The following is a 19,970-nucleotide window of genomic DNA, read 5'->3' as shown; positions in this document are numbered from 1 at the left end:
CATCAGTCAGCATGAGTAAGAATTAGAATCAACACTGTGCTGTTAACAAAGAATACAATGTTATTGGAAGGTACTTAGGGATAAAGAACAATGAATAACATACACCTAATTTTTTAACACTCAATATACAGTCAACATGTTCTGATCAATAGTATAAACCATATAAAAGAGAATCTTGCCTTCTATTTGTACAAATACTGCATTCATCATTGCAAAACTTTACAAGGTTAAAATGCATTACATCAGGAAGCTACAAAACTATTGCTTGAATGTTGCTTACATACAGTTATTGCTGTCCGTGTTAATCACCAATCATCTCTAATACCAGTCATTAGACCCACAGGATCTCTTTATTTGTAAGAGATTATCTTATACCACAAGATTACTTCATAGTCAAATCACATCAATAGTTTTTTTTTTTTTAAATAAGTAAATGACTCTAAAAATGTAGCATTTAAGTTTTCTCTTGTATTTTGTCTGCAGTGGGAGGTGTGGGGGGTCCCTAGTGACTCGGGATTCTGCTTTTGCATATGGAAGGAAAACTGCATTAGTGGCTTCTGTTTTTAGTCAAGGTACAGTTTATGACCAAAGTACAAAAAATATTTCTCAATACAAGAAGATTTTTGTTCTACAAAAGCCACACAACTATTTATCAATCTTTGAAGTCTGCCCTTCATAACTGACAGATAGAGGTTTTCTTTCACCTTGGGCGATAAAGGTTACAGGCTGCTAGAGGGACAGCAGTAATATGGGTTGTACCAGCAGCAGGAGTGCCCACTGGCTTCCTTTCACTGACAGTGCACGTTTAGTACACAGAGGGAGCATAGGAAATGCCCAGCAGAGGTTGTCTTGGTCTTCCCTGCTTTCCATCTGTGGAGAGTCACTCTTCCCTCCTGCACTTGGGAGCTCTGCTCAGCTTCCTGATGCCCAGGCATGGTGCAGATAACTTTGTGGCAGACATCTCAGAGTCTGAGAGCCACTCACTCTCCAGGGACCCTGGGTGGTCCCCGACTGAGGGGTCTCAACACTGGCTGAGTGCTGCAGTGGCCAGGAGAGCTTTACTCAGGGCAGAAGCCTGGGCTTATCCCTGAGGACTATGCACATAGCTGGTCCTGGAGGACAACTCAGAGCACTGAGCAGCAGCCAGCCCAGAGTTTGCTCTCTCGCGGTCAGCTTGGACTGAGTCAGCCGACATGCACACAGCAGTTGCATCCATATGTAACATGATTGAGGTCTCCAGATACTTCTAGTTTGTATTGGTCAATGAATACAAATTGGAAACATAAAAATAAAGCAAACTAATTTGCATTCAACCTGATTAGTATAGATACACCAACAAAGTGCTGTTATTGCTTTTCTTGTATTTACAAGGTTGTACTGTCAAAGGATCAGAGGACAGCATGCGTTTGGGTTCCCCTTCTTACAGCGACTCCTTTGTACTAACATTGTCCCAGACAGATAGCAGAACCATCTCAGGCCAATGCTAAGCTAGGGTGCTGTTTCCTCCTGTTTAATTTTACAAACTTTCTTCTATTCACATGGCAGTGACCTAGCACAGCTTTGCAATGAACTTGTATCTTTCCTAAGAGAAAAGAAACTTCCCTTGCTTCAACTTAACTTTAGTAAGCAAAATTTCAATTTCAAATTTTACTTCTATTGCAGTCTTTCTAAAGTAAACTGTTTCCCATAGTAGAAAAATTAGTTTTCTAAAAATATACTTTACAAATTCAGTGCTACATAAAGAGGACAATAACCTGCAAAAAGTAACAAAAATAGATCTGCATTTAAAAATCCTGTCTGAATGTTCTTCAACAGTACAAAGATGTTTGCCCAAGGACTAAGGTAGGTGTGGCTGGGAAAAGGGCAGGGCTTTCTTCAGTTAGGGTTTTACAACAGACCACTGTTATAATAAACATGTATGCTTATCAGGAGAAAGAAATGCAAAGGGCAGACTAAGGACAACTTCAAGAGCTGCCTGGTGAGAGGGGGCAGCTCCTTCACTAGGGCAAGGCCAGAGGAAACCAGCTTTTATAACTCTCTTCTTAGAAAATGCAGTCCCAGGGCTTTATCCAGGCTCAGATTTGGACATTTGCCATTTTCAGGGTAAATGTCTAGAGATAAGGGCTGCAGGCTCTGGGAAGGATGGCTGTGGCCAGTCTCAAGCCATGGGCCTGTGTGGCACTGGGCAACTCTGCCGTACCCCACTGGTTCATGCCAAGTCGGGTTGAGGTGCAGATTCTCACAGGCTCCTGTCAGAATCAGTTCTGGATGGATTACTGGACCTCTTTTGGGGGAGCCCCCAAGCTGCTGATGGAGTTGCTCCATGGGACTCTGACCCCACTTTCAGGCTCCTGGGTTCTTCTGTGCAGCAATGAGGGGTGTTGGTCTCACCCCACCCAGAGGCTAACTTGGAGGACATGGGTGGAGGCCCAACAGCCAGGCCTTTCCTTCACACTGTGCTGTTGGCCACTTTGGAGCACGTCAGAATAATCCAGAATGTTCTGTGAAATCCTGGCCCAGGCTGAGCCCAAGAAAACCCATCCCACCAAGAGTCCTCTTGGCTGTGGGAAGGGTGCTACCCAGGAAGACTGGCCCAGAACTGGTGTGCACAGCTGGCAGCAGTTGGCGTGGGATAGGGACAGAACAAACAAGAGCTTCCAGAAACTTGGGGCATTGGTCCCATCGGCTGGGTACAGTAGAAGCCTCCCAGGCTCCACTTAGCAGATTTTTGCAGAGGCAACCTGGCCCCAGAAAATTTTGAGTGTAAAAAGTCCAGCACTCTTTTAAACCACAAGGTGATATTTTTCTGGGTATGAAGATCAGGACTCCTCGGAGAACATGAGACTCATGTAAAGATTGTAGTCCAGCATAAATGTTCACTTCTGACTCTATTCTTTGAAGTGGGGATGTGAACCGACTTTCTCTGGGAACTGACAGGAACAGATGACAGACACCTGTGAAGGCAGTGGGCACTGGCTGTTTATGAAGAAGGGTGGCAGGGAACCGTCAGGGCTGCAACACGGGAAGGGTAGCCCTGGTCCCTGGAGGAGGCCTGGGTTCTTCAGCCCCCAAGCCCATGCCTTGGGGACACGTAGAGGGAACAGTTGAGAAAACACAATCTTAAATTTAATAGCAATGAAGTTTTAGGTAGGAAGACTGAAATATAAAGGAAAAGAAAAGCAAGCTTGAACAGTCTTGACTATTTTATCATGGCATAGGAGAGCACTTCAAAGCACAAATTTACTAGGGTGTCTTGGCCACAGCTGGGCTGTCTTGCAGCTCACTCTCGGCCTCATGTGCTTCTTGAAAGTGAGAGAGACGAATCTGAGGCCTTCTGCTTGCTTCCCAGCTCTGTGCAGACTCTAAAGCATTTCATTACCTTCTGAAGTGAATTGATAAAGAGGTTTACAGACATGCCTAAAATCTCAGATTTGAGAGGTGCTTGGCTTCCTCCCTGAGTACTTTGCAGGGTGAGAGCCAAAATTCATCCCAATAGGAGGTGGCACTCAGGGAGCAGGGGCTCAGGATGATCTGCTTTCCTGGGGAGATAACACTTGCCAAGTCCCTGGGGCTGAGGCCCTTCTCCTTTCTGAGCCTCAAGTCTCCCCAGGAGAATCCCCTGCCCTCTGTGTCCCACAGCCTGGCTGTGGCTCTGCTCTTGCACCCATCAGAGTGTTCTACAGTTAGTAATTATTCACCCGTTTCTTTGTTACATCATGAATCTCTCAGAATCATGGACAGTGGTGCAGTGCTCCTACCGAGACCGTCGGCTCTTGCCTGGTGGCTTTAGGCATTGACACTTTCTCTCATCAAGTGGACAGAGGGGACCTGGGCCAGTTGCCAATGAGGAATGCACACCTGCCCATCAAAATATGTTGTGGGAAAACGAAAAGACTGTCTCCCATGAGTGGCCTAAAACTTTGCAGCTGGAGAAGGGCATAGGCAAAGTGAGTTTTCAAAGCACCATTTCTGTAATTTCATGAAATTTGCTCAAGGACTTGAAATTTTTCATCTGAGACTCAACTTTGGGTGTTGTGGTGCATACTTGTAACCTCAGCACTCTGGGAAGCTGAGGCAGGAGAACAGCAAGTTGTAGCCCAGCCCAGGCTCTTATCAAGATCCTGTCTCAAGTTAAAAAATAAAAAGGCGCAGGGGAAGCAGCGTGGTGAGAGTGCTGGATTCGGTTCCTGACGCTGCCAAAAATAAGAAAGAAACCTGACTTATGTTTTACATAAACTCTTGCAATTTCATTGTCTTAATTATAGGCAATTGGTTTGAACATTGATGGAGCAAACATGGAATCTCTTGGCCGTACTCTGCTTTTGCCAACTTCATGATGTCAAGACAGGCAAAGTACATGAGTTTCAAAACAACGGAATGGAAAATAGTCAAGGCTAATACTAATGATCAGAAAATACTGGTGCACTAACGGTAGTCACACCAGGGAGGCATTGATACAAATGTGGATCTGAGGGAGAATCCTATGTCTCTGGTCCTCTTCTCCCTGAAGGAACTGAGTGGCTTCTCCTGTGTGCCTGCCACGGTGTGAGGCCTGCTGAGGACATCTAGGGCTCCTTGGGCACCCTTCCTTCCTCGGCAGTCTGCAGCAGGGCCAGTGGAATGCAGGGGTGGCCATGCTCCCCGGTCACAGCTGGGCCTGCATTGACCCAGGGTTGCAAGCGCATGGGTTTCCCCTTGGATGTGCGCATCAGCTCAAAATCAAGCACAGCAACCAGAAACCCCAAAGATCCCCAACTGGTAACACTCCTATGCATCTTTATTCTCTCTAATGTATCTCACCAAAAGATAAACTTCCACTCAAACGGCCAGCGTTTTTGCCCAGTGCGCATGTGAAAGCTTTACAGTTTGGAGACCGAGGAATGTACCTTTGGCTCCCCCAGCACCTCCGAGGCAGAGCACTTCCAGGCTGAGGGGGCCGATGCAGCTGTCTGTAGAGCCACCCCCTGGTCTGCAGTCTGCACTCGAGCAGGGCATGGCTCAGGGAGGAGCAGATGCGAGGCTTGGTCCTGGGTTGCTGGAGAGGCTGGAACTTCTACTCCAGAGGCTGTGCTCCATTGTTATGCTCCAATAAACTCACTGCTTGGCGGGGCCACCCGAAGGTATTCTGTGTTTTCAGCTGTGGGCCCCTTAAAGATGCCGTTGGGCTTGGCTTCCTTGGGAAAGAAGTCCTGCTGGTAGTCGGGGTTGTCCAGGCTAAGTTGGTGGTTGCCCTGCTGGGTCCAGGGGCCAGGGCTGTCAAAGCTGCCACTGACACCAGTGGACTGCGTGGTGTTGAGATATTCGGGGTTGCCCACGGCATGGCTGTGGGGGTTCTGGTAGTGTGGGTCTCTGCCTGGAGCGGGGTGCAGGGGCTGATTGTGATAGATGGGGTTCTGCACGGAGCCTGCAGGCCTTTTAGGGAAGGACTGGTTTATGTATTCTGAAATTGAAAAGAGGACAGGGCAAGATCAGTTGCAGAGCATTCCCCCAAGGCCCCAGGGCAGGGTTCGCAGGTCACAGTGGGCCTATGAATGCCTTCCACAAGGCACAGAGAAACCTTGGGGATGGTTGCAGAGTGTTCCATGCATGTTGCTGAAGCCAGATACCACCTGCATCTCTTGCAAATTTCAAGTTGTGGGAGGACCACCTGCCTCTGTGGGTGTATGTGTGTGTGTGCGCACACACACATGCATGGGCACAGTTTGGAAATATCTGGAGCTAAGGTTTAGATTGAAAACACATTTCACAGGCCAAGCACAGAGCCAGGTGAGAGGACGGAACGTCTCTCACATGTGTGCCTCTCCCCCAACACACACTTACACACAGCACACATGCAGGTATGTACATGCATTTGTGGTTGTCTTCACTGTCTACTTCAAACTCCAGAAAACCTGTGGAGCCATAGCAAACTCCCGCATCTCGGGAGTGCACACCAGGCCTCCTGCATTCCACCTTTTGGATTCAGCTGCTTCTCTCCTCCGGAATTTGACCCAGTCTCACTGATGGCCAGAGCAGGGGGCTGAGGGGCTCTGGATTCCCAGGCCACCACTCACCGGGCACAGGGAGGAAGGCATCATCCAGGTTGTCCTCAGTCAGGGTGCCAGTGGGGTCTGAGCTGTAGCGCTGCAGGAAACCATCACTTCTGACAGGGCAGTTCTGTGGGTGGACAGGCAAGGTGACTCTGGTGCTACCCCTCACCTCACTGGGGCAAGCACCTCCTTCAACTGCTGGAGACGCAGGCTTGGCGTGGGGCGGGCTGAGGGTGGGGACTGCTGGCACATGGCACTAGGGGCATCGGTGCACACGGTGTCCACAGGACTGCTGCGCTGTGGAGATGCACAGCCGGCACACACACCTCATGTGCATGAGGGGCAAGTGTGCACCCTACTTCACCGCAATTAGTTGACTTTTAATCGTAAGTATCACACGCAAGCGTCAAACGTTCTGTGTCCAGCGTCACCAGATGGCTGGCGGGAACCCAGCTACTGGCTCCTCCCCACACTCTGGTTCAGCAGGTCTGGCTAGTGGTCTGAGGATCTATGTTGCTTTTTTCTTTTGTGGCACTGAGATGAAACCCAGGGCGTAATACTGAGCTATACACTCAGCCCTTTTATGTTTATTTTGACTGGCTGAGAATCTACATTTCTAGCAAGCCAGCTGACTGCCGACCTTGGGGCAGAGGGAAGAGGGAGCCAGAAGAAGAGTGAGGGGTACTTGGTCTGGGGGTCACTTTCCACACATGACAGAACTGCACGGGGCACAGTGCCGTAGTGTAGTTCTGCTCTGTGAAGTGTTCTACCTACCCCATTCCTAGGAACACAAGCTCCGGTAGAATTGTTGCTGTTTGCACTCTGAAAAAGAAACAGAGACCATGAGGGACCCTGGGGATCCCCTGGCTCCTCAGACACAACGAGGCAGGGCTCCTGAGAGAAGGCTTGAAGGTCCCTGATATTTCTCTGCTCACTTTACCAAAATGGGGCTCGGCTGAACTTCACAGGGAACCTGGGCAGATTGACAGGTCACAGGTAGGTAGACTGGTGCCACAGAGTGACCGATGTCTGCACTTCATTGCTTTACCATTCATCCATAAGTGAGTTTCACTAGCTCTGGGTTGCCATGGTGTCACACTCACTGTGTCTGAAACACTAGAGGGAAGCATCGAGGGAGCGGTGTTTCCTACCAGCGAGCTCAGGAGGGGCGTCCGAGAGGTGGAGGGGCTGCTGAAGAAGCTCTGCTGTGGAATGAGATACTCGTCCGCATCCACGATATCCTCCATGTCCTCCTCGTCCATCAGGGCACGGTAGAAATTGGAGTCTGTAGGGCTCGGCAAATGCATCCTCTCATCCCCCTGGTGCAGAGAGCTGCTGGTTAGCCAGGGCGCTCGGGAGCTCTGCACCTCCTGCCTGTGGCAGTAGGGCATGGTCCTACTCAGTGGGGCCTGTAGGTTTGCTGGTTCAGTTTTGTGTGGGATTAAGGATTGAACCGAGGCCTCTCCATTGAGCTAGCATGCTTTATAGTTTTTATACCGACAGAGGATCTCCCTAGGTTGCTATCTTCCTCAGGCTGGGCTCATACTTGTGCTCATCCTCCAGCCTCAGCCTCATAGAGTGCTGGGGTTGCAGGCGTGTGCCATCACACGTAGCTCCTTTTTATTATATTGTATTGTAATGTTTTTTTTTGTTTTTTGGTTTTTTTTTTTTTTTGAGACAAGGTCTCACTCTGGAGCCCAGGCTGGCCTTGAACTAATGGTGATCCCCCTTCCTCAGCTAATCAAGTGCAGAGATTGTAAGCATGCAAACCAGGCCTGACTGGCCAAAGTGCCTGTAACAGTGGCAGCTTTCTGTGTGTGCAGCTGCTTCCCCTTCTACATGTGGGAACCTGAAAAGTTGCCATGGAGGGAGAAAGCCAAGAGGCTGCTCACCAGGCATGGACTGTGCTGCTGGGTGCCACGCCATGCATTTTATGGCTCTATTGATTTACTGAAACTTGAAAATCAAGACACCCTGTGAGAGTGTTTCTGCTGCCCTGTGCTAGGTGAAGGGCTGGTCAGTGGGCTGCCTGAGGAGCACAGAGCGTGGAAACTCAGCTGGTTTCCCCCTGGGCTAGGTGAGGGCCTGTGGAGTAGAGCTCGCTGGGTGGCTGAGCAGGGCCACCACACATCCACAGCCTGGCTGTCCCTTGCCTGAGACTTGCTATCCCTTGGTGGGATTATCAAGACCAGGGCTCTAAAGAGCCAAAACAACATGGAGTCTGATAATGTGACCGAGGACATGGGCTAAGGAGGGGTTCAGTGGTGTGGGGTCATCAGGGACACATAAGCTCTGCCCTGTACCTGAATGACAAGGTAGCGCTGGGGGTCTCGGGCCATTTTGGAGAACTCGACGATCAGCTCGCGGAACTTTGGGCGGCTATCTGCATCTATCATCCAGCCTGAGAAACGAACAAAAGAAGAAAGCAGCTACAGCCTGGGAGAAACAAAGATGATGCTTGCGATGGTTTGTATCTAGATGTCCTCCAAGAGCCTCCTGTGCTCACAGGCAGCTGGATTTGGGGCAAGGAAGGAAGGCCTGGTCAGAAGAGAGAGTCCCAGGAGAAGTGGCCTGGAACTTTTGTGGCCCTCCCCAGTTCCCTTCTCTCCTGCCTTCTGCCACCAGGCCATGAGCAAACATCCTCTGCCAGGACCCTCTGCCCTGCTGCCCTGTTTTGGAACCAGTGATCATGGATTGACCCCGAACGACTGTGAGCCCGAGGAAATCTCTCATCTTTGAGATGTGGGTATTGTATACTTTGTCCCAGCAACAAAATAGTAACTAAGAAGTTTTCTTAAAGAAAGCATTTATGTCACAGAGTCCCAGAACAGCTAAAGGAATCCTGAGAACAGCAAGCAAACAAGTAAACAAGCAAAATATATCCTGGCAGCATCTCTAACCTGGATTTCACAACACACTACAAAGAAATGGTCATTAAAACAGCACAAAAGGCATAAAAGCAAACACAGATGAGATGGTCAGGACTGAGAGCTCAGCTGCTGTCCGTGCTCATACAGCTGCTGATTATTGACAAAGGCACCAAGACACTAGTGGGGAGAAGACAACCTCTTCCATAAATAGTGTGGGCCAAACTAGATAATGCATGAGTAGAAGACAGGTGTTAGATCCTTGTACTGTACACAAAATCAACTCAAAATGGATTAAAAAGCTGAGACTCAGGAGTGAAAAGAAAATATGAAGTTACTTCCAGAAACTAGAAAGCAAACTTTTCAAGACATTGGTTTAGGCAAACAGTTTTTAAAATATCTTCCCAAAGCACAGGAAACAAAAGTAAGAACAGATAATCCCAGTATTCTGGGAGGCTGAGGCAGGGCTGGAAGTTTGAGCCCAGCCCAGGTAATTTAAGAACTTGGTAAGACCTTGTTTCAAAATAAATAAAATGTGCTAGGGTGTAACTTGATGCAAAGGCCCTGGGTTTAATCCTTAGTATTGGGAAAAAGTGAAAATAGATAAATAAGAAGACATCAAACTAAAGAAAAACAACAGTAATCGATGAGAATCAGAGACAGCCTGTGAAGGAAAATCTTTGCAAACAGGACATGCAGCAAAAGACTCCCCTTCTGAGAGCTGAACACAGATAAAAAGCTCCTAAAGTAAACAGTTCAATTAAAAAATGGGCAAAGACAGAAAGACATACAAAGGGCATATGAAAAAATGTTCAGTTTCACTGGTCATTGGAGAAATGCAAATCCCTTTCAAGTGGCTTTCATTTCAGACAGGAAATGGCAACTGCTGGTTGGGCTGTGGAGGAGGAGGCGTCCAGCACTGGAGGTGGGATTGTGAATTAGGGCAGCCTGACGGAAACCAGAGTGGAAACTCCTCAGAAACTGAAGCTAGAAATACAGTGTGAGCCAGCATGGCTTGGCACACACCTGGGATGTAAAATCTTACCCCAAGGAGTCGCCTGCACTTCGTGGTTACTACAGCCAAAGTGAAGAGGCACCCAGAGGCCTTGCTGGGTGAGTGTGTAAAGGAAGTGTGGAGAGCTACGCAGGCAGAAAAAGAGTGAATCCTGCCGTGCATGGCTGCCATGCACGGAACTGGAGATCCTGATGTCCAGTGAGAGACGCCAGACACAGAAAGACAAGAAGTGCACAGTTTGTGGAAATTCAGACGGCCCTGGCTATGAGGAAGGGTGAGGGACCACAAGGTTGGGCAGAGGAGCGGCAGACGCCGGGAAACACCCCGGTGGACCTTGCAGGTTTGTGGGATCAGGAGGTGGCAATAATAGCAGAAAAGGAGACAGGAAGCTGTTACCAGTGAGAAGAGTGCAGGGCCGCTGGACAAGTCACCGACGCAGAGCCTGCCCTTGGCAGTAGTCTCAGCCCTGGCCTGGGCACTGCTGCTGTCCCAGTGCGTGGGGCAGGCCGTGTCTGAATCAGAGCTGCCCAGATGCCCTGTAGTTTCCTGCATCTGCTCTTCCCAGGGTCCCCTCGTGATGGGCTCTCACTTCATGGTGGCCATAAGCCACATCTGATCCAAGGAACACGATGTGAGTCCGACCCTCTTGGGGGCTGTCTCCCACCCTACACCATGGACCAGCTCCCATGCAGGGCCAGGACCAGCTGTCGCGGTGCTTCCGTTTACTTCTCATCTACCCTGCCGGGCCAGGGATTGACCTCAGCTGCCAGTGCCAGTGCCTCCCTGGCCACCCCAGTGTGCAGCATCACACAAGGACTTTGCAAGCTGGAGGGAGGCTATCCCTGACCAGAGAGCCCCTTACGCCATGGGGGTGCTGAGCCGTTCTCAGCCAGACACATGTGACCTTAATGCGACCTCTCTGGATGCCAGGAGCCCTGGATCAGCTTGTGGAAGGGCGTGCTTGTTCACAGGAACGTGGGTCTGTCATGTCCCCTGTCACTGCCCTACCATGCAGACCCAGAGTGCTGGGAGTCTGATGGGATGAGGGCACCACTCATTCACTTCCTCCCCCTGGGGAAAGTGTTCACACGCTGCCCTGCGGAAGACCTCGCGGAGTTCACCTCAGTTTCACAGAAGCAGCACAGTCGATTCCATCAGCCTCACCGGCAGGAGTTTTAAATTCTCTGTGCCACTGTCACCACTCTGCAGCTCACCGAGCAAAATGCAGAACAGAGCGTTTGGGTGAAAGGGATCAGAAAGACTGGCTTTCACTGACTTGCTTGTGAACACGAGCACAGGGCAGGCCCACAGCTCAGGGAGGCCAGTGGGCACTTTTTAAGGTAAGTGCTGTGATTCTATGGCTGTCCCTGCCTGTGTGCCTGGGACCCCTGCAGTAGGGAACACAGGGCCAAGAGCAGAGGACTCTTCCCGCCTGGCCCCGCACTCACATTTGACCATGATCATGTAGACGTCGATGGTGCAGATGGGCGGCTGTGGCAAGCGCTCTCCTTTCTCTAGGATGGATGAGATCTCACTGGCAGGGATCCCGTCATAGGGCTTGGACCCGAAGGTCATCAGCTCCCACACGGTGACTCCTGTGGAGGAAGTGGGAGGGCAGAGACAGTGGTCACCTCCTGACACAGAAACAAGCCCAGCACCGACAACCTCAGCCCAGGGGCTCCTTGGTGTTTACACTTGCTTGACTTCTGTGAACCTCAGTTTTCCCATCTGACTAATGGGAGACAACAGCACATGTCCGAAATAATGGCTGTGAAGATGGAGTGAGATAAACACCAACAGGCACAGCAAATGCCTGGCAGACACAACTGTGCCACAAATGATGTCAGTAATAACAACATGGATGATGACCTGTGACTCAGGCGAAGTCCGGCCAACACTAGGGCTATGGTGGCTTCTTACTAACACTGCCCATGAGCCTGGCCATAGGGACGGGGACTCTGAGTGAGGCTGCAAGCTATGAAGTTCTAAGTGAGGAGACAGAGAGGCTTACATGCTTGATGATAGGCATAAAAGTCTCCCCTTTTAGTTGTAAAGTCAGTCAACTACCAACTTGCTTAGCCAGTTGAAAGAGCGGCCACTCGGCAGTGATATTTGTCCAAGAAGCCAGTTTTGCCGGTTCTCACCTCTGGGCTCCTCTGGCTCTAGACTCACAGTCTAGGGACTCTTGTGCACTGCCAGAGACCTCTGTGAGTGCTCATCACCGACTGTGTGGCATCCAACGACATTACAGACATGAGCACTCTGGGGTTCCTGCCTTTTGGGACACCAGTCACTGCAAGGCACTGTCACCAACTCAAGAGTTTCCACAGAGTGTGGGCTGTGAACTGGTGCCAAGGGCAGGGCCTGGATAGGAGGGTGAGGGGCTGCGTGGTGTTACAGGGCGGAAGGCCTGTTGCCCCTGTGGCATGGGATAGGAGTTCGGATTTTATGTGCAAGGTAGGGAGAAGCATTGGGAAGCAGAGCAGCCAGAGTCTGGGCAAGCCGTGAAGAGCAGAAGAGAGGCTGGGGGAAGAGAGGTCAGCGGGCCAGGCTCATTTGGGGACAAAAGGAGTGGCTTGGGCAGGAGACATGATGACCAGATGTGCGTGGAAGTGAGGAGGTTGGGGACAGCTCTGTCCCTTTCCTGTCCACTTAGTGCAGGCCATAGCTCCTCCTCTTCCTGCTTAGAGGCACGGGCTCCAGAAGACTCATGTCACCCCGTTTCTCTGAGATGAGAAACTCAAGGAGCAGAGCGGAAGGTGTGTGCAGGAGACAGGAGATGGGCATGGAGGAAGGAAAGGGACGGGGACGGGGAGGGAGAGGAGGAGCAGAGGTGCCGACCTGTGATGGCCACCAGAGAAAGCAGCTCGTGGAACGACAAGATACATTTTTGGAAATTAGAAAGTCAACAAAGACTGAAATGGACAAGTAAAAAGTAGATCTAAAACTGTGACAAGGCCATTCTGAGTGATGGCCCTTGTGTTCCTGAGCCATCCCTGTGGAAACCCCCTGCAGTGCCGCTCTCTTGGGGCCATGACAGGGCTGACACCCTCCCTGACTTGCTGCTGCTGCTGCTGAACAGGGCAGGGGTTGCCTGGTGCAGGGGGGAAGGAGGTGTCCTCAGCTTTCTGCAGTGGCTGAAGGAGGATCCAGTATGGGAACAGGTGACAGGGACCCAGTGGGGAGGCCCTGTCCACACAGAGTATGCAGGCAGGCTGGGCAGGGGCACTGTGAGTACACAAGGTACAGAGGGCCCAGCTGGTCTTTGATGGGGAGGAGCAGGTGTTTCTCCTCCCTCACTGTCTCCCACACTGACTCTGACACCCAGCAACACCCACCCACCCGCTTCCGGAGACACAGCCAGTGTCAGTGCCGGGGCAGCCTTGCTTCTGTTGTGGGCGTCTCTCCTCAGCTCTGGATGGAGAACCCTGACCTGCTAGAAGCCACTGGGCAGGTCTTGGGGCCAGCCCAGGCCTCCTCCCACCTTGGTCCCTCCCAGTGCTCCCCATGGCTCTAGACACTCAGGGCAGGGGTCAAACTCCCTTGTCAGGTTTTCAGTATCACAGATAGTCAGCGGCTATTCCATTACTGTTAGTCACCGTCTTGGAAGAAAACTGTGTCAGAACATGTAACATGAATTAACACACATCAAAAGCCCACCCCCTCAGCGTAGAAATTCATTAGCGTCAGGACTCTGGCTCACCGTAGCTCCAGACATCACTCTGGTGGGTATAAATCCGGTGTAAAATTGACTCCAAAGCCATCCATTTGATGGGCACCTTGGGGTGACAGGAGATGAAGCAGTATGACAGCCATTAGTTTGTCCCCCTTGCTAACTGCAAATGACTCCCTCTGCCTAGGAGCAGCCGCTGTGAGGCCCAGGGGTGACTTCATAAACACCACAGCTGAGGCCACAGGACCAGGGCTGTTCAGAGCTAAGGGTCCTGGCCAGTCCAGGGATCCCGAGCACCCTGCATTTGGGTGGGGTTTCAGGGGACAGTGCCCTGGGATTGATGGCTGCTGAAGTCATGCAGGCCAGAAGCTCAACAGAGGAGCAGCTGATGCAGCTAGAGCCTGGCCAGGGGAGGGTGTGGGCCTGGTGGGTATCCATGCACCCTTAGGTGCTGTGCCAGTGGCCTGGTGACCCCAGCCAGGGAGAAAAGATTGGCTCCTACCACTGCTAGTACCAGGCACATGTCCCAGAGATACATGGGACCCCCAGAGCCGGCCAGAGAGCTCTGAATACTTCCTGGAACTCTCCACAGCAGGAGCTGGAGGTGCTGTTACACTCCCAGAGCTGTGCCTGGAGGGGCAGGTGGTTCTGTGGCTTTGCTGAGGACCACCTCGAGTCCTTTCTCCTCTTTCTCACAAAGCTCCTCCCATACAGCAGAGCCTGGTAGCACTCACGTGGGCAGCAGCTCTGGACCCCCTCCTCACCTTGCCACCCTCAGCATGGTACTCCTTCTCCTCCGCGCCCAGGAGCTTGGCCAGCCCAAAGTCTGTGATCTTGACGTGCTGTGGTGTCTTCACCAGGACATTCCTGGCCGCCAGGTCTCGGTGCACCAAGCGCCGGTCCTCCAGGTAGTTCATGCCCTGAGAAAAAGGTGCTGCAGTCAGAGGAGCTCCCAAGACACCTGGTGATGTGGAGAGATGCACTCAGGCTCTAAGCCAGGCGTCACATGCACACCAACTCTTAGAATGTTTGCCTTACCAGGATGACTTCCACCCATCTTTGTGCTTTGCTTAATGGACACAGTAACTTGCAGCTGGCAAATGTTTAGAACCAGGAGATGTGATTGAAAAATATGGTGACTGTTCGCATTAAAAAATTATAGTAGTAAAAGACACTGGCATGGGTCGTCCTCAGGACCCTGCCCTTCTTCAAACACACTCAGCCCACCATACTACCACATCCTGCGCGGCTCTGGAGTCTTCTTTCCTGCACGTATGTAGTTGTGCTGTCCTGGCTGCCCTGCAGTCCATGTAATTTGAGGAGAAGCCAGAAGTCACACAGGGCCAGTGAGGAAGGTACGTGAGGACACAGCATCGTGTTTCAAGGAGCTGCCTTTCCACTGAATGGCTCCCAGCACAGCAGTCACCCCGTAAAGATGAAAAGGTCACCTGCAGACTTGCTTCAGACAGTGGCAAGAATGGTGGGACCAGTGTTTGAAGTGACAGGGAGAATCCAGAGGGGATTCATGGAAGTGTGTCTTTTGCTGTAACCATTTTTGAAAAAAGCATTCATGTGTTTTCAATCCTGTTTTCCCATATACTGGAAAGGCAGAGGCTTTAAACTGAAGCTCTAAACAGTTCATCCGTGGGGCTGTATCTCAGAGACTGGCTGGATGTTCTCACCAAGCTGTAACAGTCGCTCCTGGGACAGGGCCCTTCGCCTCTCACCAGGGCCTTTGACCATACGTCCAGGTCACCTGCGTTACTGCAGAGCCAGACCAGCATGGTCTGAGAGCTGGATCCTGCCAGATCTTAAAGCCCCATGGTTCCCAAAATTTGGGGAAATAGTCGCTGAGTCACAGTCTGTGTAAACAGCTTCATGATCACAGACTCTGCTCCGATGCGTGCTGTCAGGCTTGCAGGGAAGAGTGCGGGGCTTTCCAGGCACTGCTGAGAGCATCTTCTGATCAGAACTTTATCTCTGGGACTGGAACATTTTCTTTCATGGATTTATCTTACCACACCATAGATGTGGTTCCTAGCTGGCTTATATACCAGGGAGTACAAGTCCTGGAGCAAGAACCTCTCCCTGAGAGCTGAGCCAGTGGAGGCCCCTATGAGCTCAGGGCTCAGGGCAGGGGCGGGGCTTGAGCTGTCCTTTGAAAGGCCGTGAGGGCAGCTCCAGGCCGAGGCTGAGTCCCTGCGTGGGGCAGGCAGTGTGGCGTTTGCGGCCATCAGTGCTGCCCTGGCTTCTGCCCGCAGTCACCTTCTGGGTTTCCATTTGGATTATCATTGCCTGTTTCTTTTTCCTTCTGCCCAGTTGATAGAACTGTATTTGCCCTCTTAGCAGTGTAGCCATGATGACGAGCTTGGAAGCCATGGCTGAGAGCTCAGAAAGCTTTCCGGGACAGCCCCACCCCCTGACCTTTGTAGGTCAACAGAGGACATATTAAGTCAACAAATCCCACTTTGAACCGGCTGGCCAGTGAGTGTCTCAAAAACTGGTAAAAAGAGTATTGCTTAATACTCAGATGATACACCCAGGGACACATCTCTGTAATTTGGGATACCTCCCTCCTGGGACAGATTCCCACTCCTAGGACAATTTGCCCTCAGTGGAGTGTTTACATGACTGAAAAGTGAAGCTGTCGCAGGGGAGACTTCAGCTCAAAGCTAAGCCCAGAGAACAGCACTTCACACAGTGAGTTAGTCCAGAGTGACCACACAGGAACCATCGGAAACTCTGGGGCCCCAGGACTACAACTCGCGCGAGCCTGACAGGACCCACCCCGGCCAAACTCCTGCGGTGGACACTGTTGGCTGCTGTGCTTCCATGATGCCTTGTGAGGGACAGCACTAGGACCAAATAATGTCCTCTTCGGTAGACACCGGTGTGGTTGCAGGCGATGCTTCGAGGCTGGTGGCTCTGACTCTGCTCCCCAGGGAGGTGGGTGGGCAGATGCAGTCTCAGAGCCAGAGAGCAGCACCGAAGGATGGAGGTACCCGTCCCGCTCCTGCAGCTGCTGGTGTCAGGTTTGATTCTGGCCCACTCAGACCAGAAGGCCCACACCATACTGGGGAAACTGTGTGGGCTGTGGGCCCTTCAAGTAAAACGCCTTGCACAGATGGCCTGGCCACCTCGTCATCACATCGTGAATAAACTGATGAGAAGGCCTACAGCGTGATCAAGCCCAGGGCCTCCTACATAACATGCAAGTCTCCCCGAGGAGCTGAGAATGCCGGTGAGATAATTAAAGATCCAATGCTAAATCTCTGGGTGCTTCCTGGTGAGGCCAGCATTAAGGAGACCAACTGTGGTGGCACAGGTGGGTAACCCTAGCACTCTGGGAGGCCCAGGCTGAGGACTATAGCTTGAGAACAGTCTGGGCAACTCAGAAACTTAGGGAAATTCCACCTCAAAATAATTTAAAAAAAGAAAAAGGGCCTTGGGTTCAATTTCCAGTTCTGAAAAAAAAAATCATGTAGGTGGACCTGGGCCTAGAAATGCAGAGCTCCGCCAGCCCTCCTGGGCTGAGACAGTCGGCCAGGTGACCACGACCCCAAAAGCAAAGCTCATCTGCCTAGGCAGCGCTCCGTACTGAAAGAAGCCGGGGAGCAGAGGCTTCAGGGAAGGAGCAGCGTGTTCCCTGTCCCCCCAGGGGTTGCTGGGGGCTGTCATGTGACAGTTTCAGTTTCAGGTGGGCCACGTGTAGACCTGCAGAAATAATTCCACATCCAACAAAACCTCTCTGGGGTAGCCAGAACTCAGCTCTGTGGTGCACTGAACCATGTGCCCCAGTTTCATGTCTGCCCAGAACTCCAGAAGGTGACCATACTTGGACCTAGCATTTTGCAGATCTTTTCACCAAAGATGGAGACAGAACCACATGGGCTGAGCTGTGCCCCCAGGGACTGGCTGCTTTCTGTATGTGAGCCCAGGCCTGGCTGTGCACATTGGGAAATAACTGAGCCCAGCCACTCAGCAGATCTACCAACTGGAGTCCAGTCGCCCTTTTGTGGGGAGGGTGTTTAAAGCCCACCCTTAAGCATTTCAGGTGCAACGCTGTGTCAACGCAAGAAAGAGGGATATCCCCACACAGGGATGGCTGAGAGGCCACTGAAGACCGAGAGAGGAGGGGTGACCATCTGCCCACAGCAGGAGACAGGAGAGCTCTCTGGGCCAGAGGACCCATGTACACCTGGCTGGACTTTGTCCTGCAGAACCCTGAGGGTGCTGGGGTGGGGAGAAGCCCCATGTGTATGGGCTGAAGCTTCACAGCGACACGGGATGAGAAGGCTCCACACGGCGACAGCAGGTAGGCACCCACTCCTCTTCAGGCCCATTAGTGGTTTGACACCTGATCTTGGCAGTCACCACTCCCATGGTATAGGCGTAGAGGTGCTGTTGCCCTGGTGACAGGAGGGGGCCACCTGCCCTGTACCTCATCTCCTGGCAGGTCTTGGGGTGTCCCAGGCAGCTATTGGCAGAGTGGGGCCCCAGAACAGGATTTGTTCTGTGAGTCACCTTTCCTCCTGCCTGGGCCACCCTGCTGGCTGTCTGAGAACACAAAGCTGAGGGTATATCCCTGGGGGATCTGCCCACAGTGTGGAAAGTGCACTGTTCCTCAGAAGAAATCAAGCCGCTGCTGGGTGCCAGCGGCTGCTGCATCTGAGACGACAGAGAGAACTGGGGCGGCGATCAGTAAGTAGCAGCTCCTGCCCACCTCCAGGGCACAGACAGCCCCATTTCTGCTCTGGGACACTGGAGGAGCTGCCATGCAGTGGGGGAGCCCTGATCACCCCTGCAGCCCTCTACCTCCTGCCCAGTGACTGCCTTGTCTTTCCGACCCAGCCTGGCTCCTCACTGAGTCCCAGGGAGAAGCCACACTGATGCTTGGGAAATCACCACTGTGTTCTGGGAAGAGCTGGGGGCCCCAAACTGCACCCAGCACCAGTGCACTGGGCTCCCACATGTTGAGGGGGCAAGGTTGGTTCTGTGCACTTGTGGACTGGCCCAGTTTAATCTGAAGGAAGCGTGGTGTCCCCAGCAGGCACATGGGCGCGTGCCCCTTGGTGTTCTGCCACCCTGACCTGGGCCTGGCTGCTCCCTCCCAGTCGCCTGGTTCCTGGCTGCTTCCTGCTCTCACTGGCCTGGTCCTTGCCCGCCACCACAGGTGCCGCCTCACCTTGGCGATCTGCACACACCAGTTGAGCAGGTGCTGGGACCCGATGTTGTCCTTGTGCTCACGCACATAGTCCAGCAGGCAGCCAAAGGGCATGAGTTGTGTGACCAGCTGCACAGTGGACGTCAGGCAGATGCCCAGAAGGCGGCACACATGGGGGTTGTCCACGCTGGCCATCACATAGGCTTCCTGTGGGCAGGAGATATGCGTCAGGAAGCTCCTCTAGCTGGGGATGCAGACCGAATCTGTGCAAAGGCCCAGGGATGTGGCATGGGTGCAGATAAGGCCCACATAATACCTGGTGTGAAGGAAGTGTGGGGCTGATGAGCCCCAGGTGGGACAGAGCCCTCCTGGCTGTGTCCCAGGGCCCCTGTGATGTGGGGCCAGGCGTGTTGGGTGAGGAACCTGAATCCCCTAGTGCCTCCAAGTCTGTGCACTACTGGGGGACCCCGTGGTTGGGACAGCCAAGGAGGGGCCTGGGGAACACAATGAGCCTCACTCTGCTGCAGCCTGGGGGTGGAGTTGGTGCTACACACAGTACTCGGGCAGGGCCACCCAGCCAGCACAGGTGGACGAAGTTGTTACTCAGGAGCATTCCTGGCCTACCCTGAGGTGGGTGAGGTAGTAAGGGTCCCAGGGAAACACTGTGCATCCCAGCTGCATCTCTGCCATGCATGTGGCCAGACTCTTCCCCCAGGAGAGGTGCTTGCCTCAGCCTCCCAGTGGGCAGTCCTTGCCACCCTGCACACTGCCCCGCCTGGCTCTCTGAGGGCTGTGTGTGCATCTGTGACCCAGACTCTGATTTAACCTGGTTCAGCCACTCCTGGCCCTGCACACAACAGAATTCTCTGTCTCACTGAAAGGTGGTGGTGACCTTCACTGAGATGAGGAGGAGACCACAGGGACCATGGGAGAATGCACCCCAAGGGCTCTTGGCCAGGCAGGGGCTCAGGAGGGTGGTGGGCACCCAGGTGGGCTGTGAGGCACTGGGCCAGGTGGTGGCCGTGCACTTACTCTGTGCACACTCATCCACTATTGGGGATGTGTGTGTGGGTTGCAGCCCCTGTGGGATGCTCGGAATCCCACGGCCATCAAACTTTGTATGCCAAGTCCTCTGGTTCCTGGAAGCCCTTGCTGTCCCCTCCAACCAAGCCCCAGAGTCCTGCAGGTCTCCTTGGCCACACTGAGAGATCTGAGAGGCCGA

The 19,970-nt window shown here is 52.4% G+C and overlaps 1 protein-coding gene across 1 annotated transcript in view; it reads right to left on the bottom strand.

Moving 5' to 3' along the window:
- Positions 1-40: 40 nt before the first annotated feature.
- Egfr (epidermal growth factor receptor) overlaps positions 41-19,970 on the bottom strand; it is a 126,101-nt gene continuing 106,171 nt past the window's right edge. Inside the window, exons 20-28 of the mRNA XM_003465815.5 lie at positions 18,770-18,955; positions 14,349-14,504; positions 13,615-13,690; positions 11,360-11,506; positions 8,333-8,430; positions 7,181-7,348; positions 6,804-6,851; positions 6,054-6,156; positions 41-5,440 (exon numbers count right to left, since the gene is read on the bottom strand). Coding sequence (XP_003465863.2) covers positions 5,079-5,440; positions 6,054-6,156; positions 6,804-6,851; positions 7,181-7,348; positions 8,333-8,430; positions 11,360-11,506; positions 13,615-13,690; positions 14,349-14,504; positions 18,770-18,955 — 1,344 coding nt within the window. The 3' untranslated portion in view covers positions 41-5,078. The remainder of the gene's footprint in view (positions 5,441-6,053; positions 6,157-6,803; positions 6,852-7,180; positions 7,349-8,332; positions 8,431-11,359; positions 11,507-13,614; positions 13,691-14,348; positions 14,505-18,769; positions 18,956-19,970) is intronic.

The sequence above is a fragment of the Cavia porcellus genome, unplaced genomic scaffold (genome assembly GCF_034190915.1).
Source record: "Cavia porcellus strain 051 isolate PalLab524CR breed Dunkin Hartley unplaced genomic scaffold, mCavPor4.1 scaffold_23, whole genome shotgun sequence".
NCBI lineage: Eukaryota > Metazoa > Chordata > Mammalia > Rodentia > Caviidae > Cavia > Cavia porcellus.
Note: the sequence above shows the minus strand (reverse complement) of the source record. Positions and strands in the feature narration are given on the sequence as shown.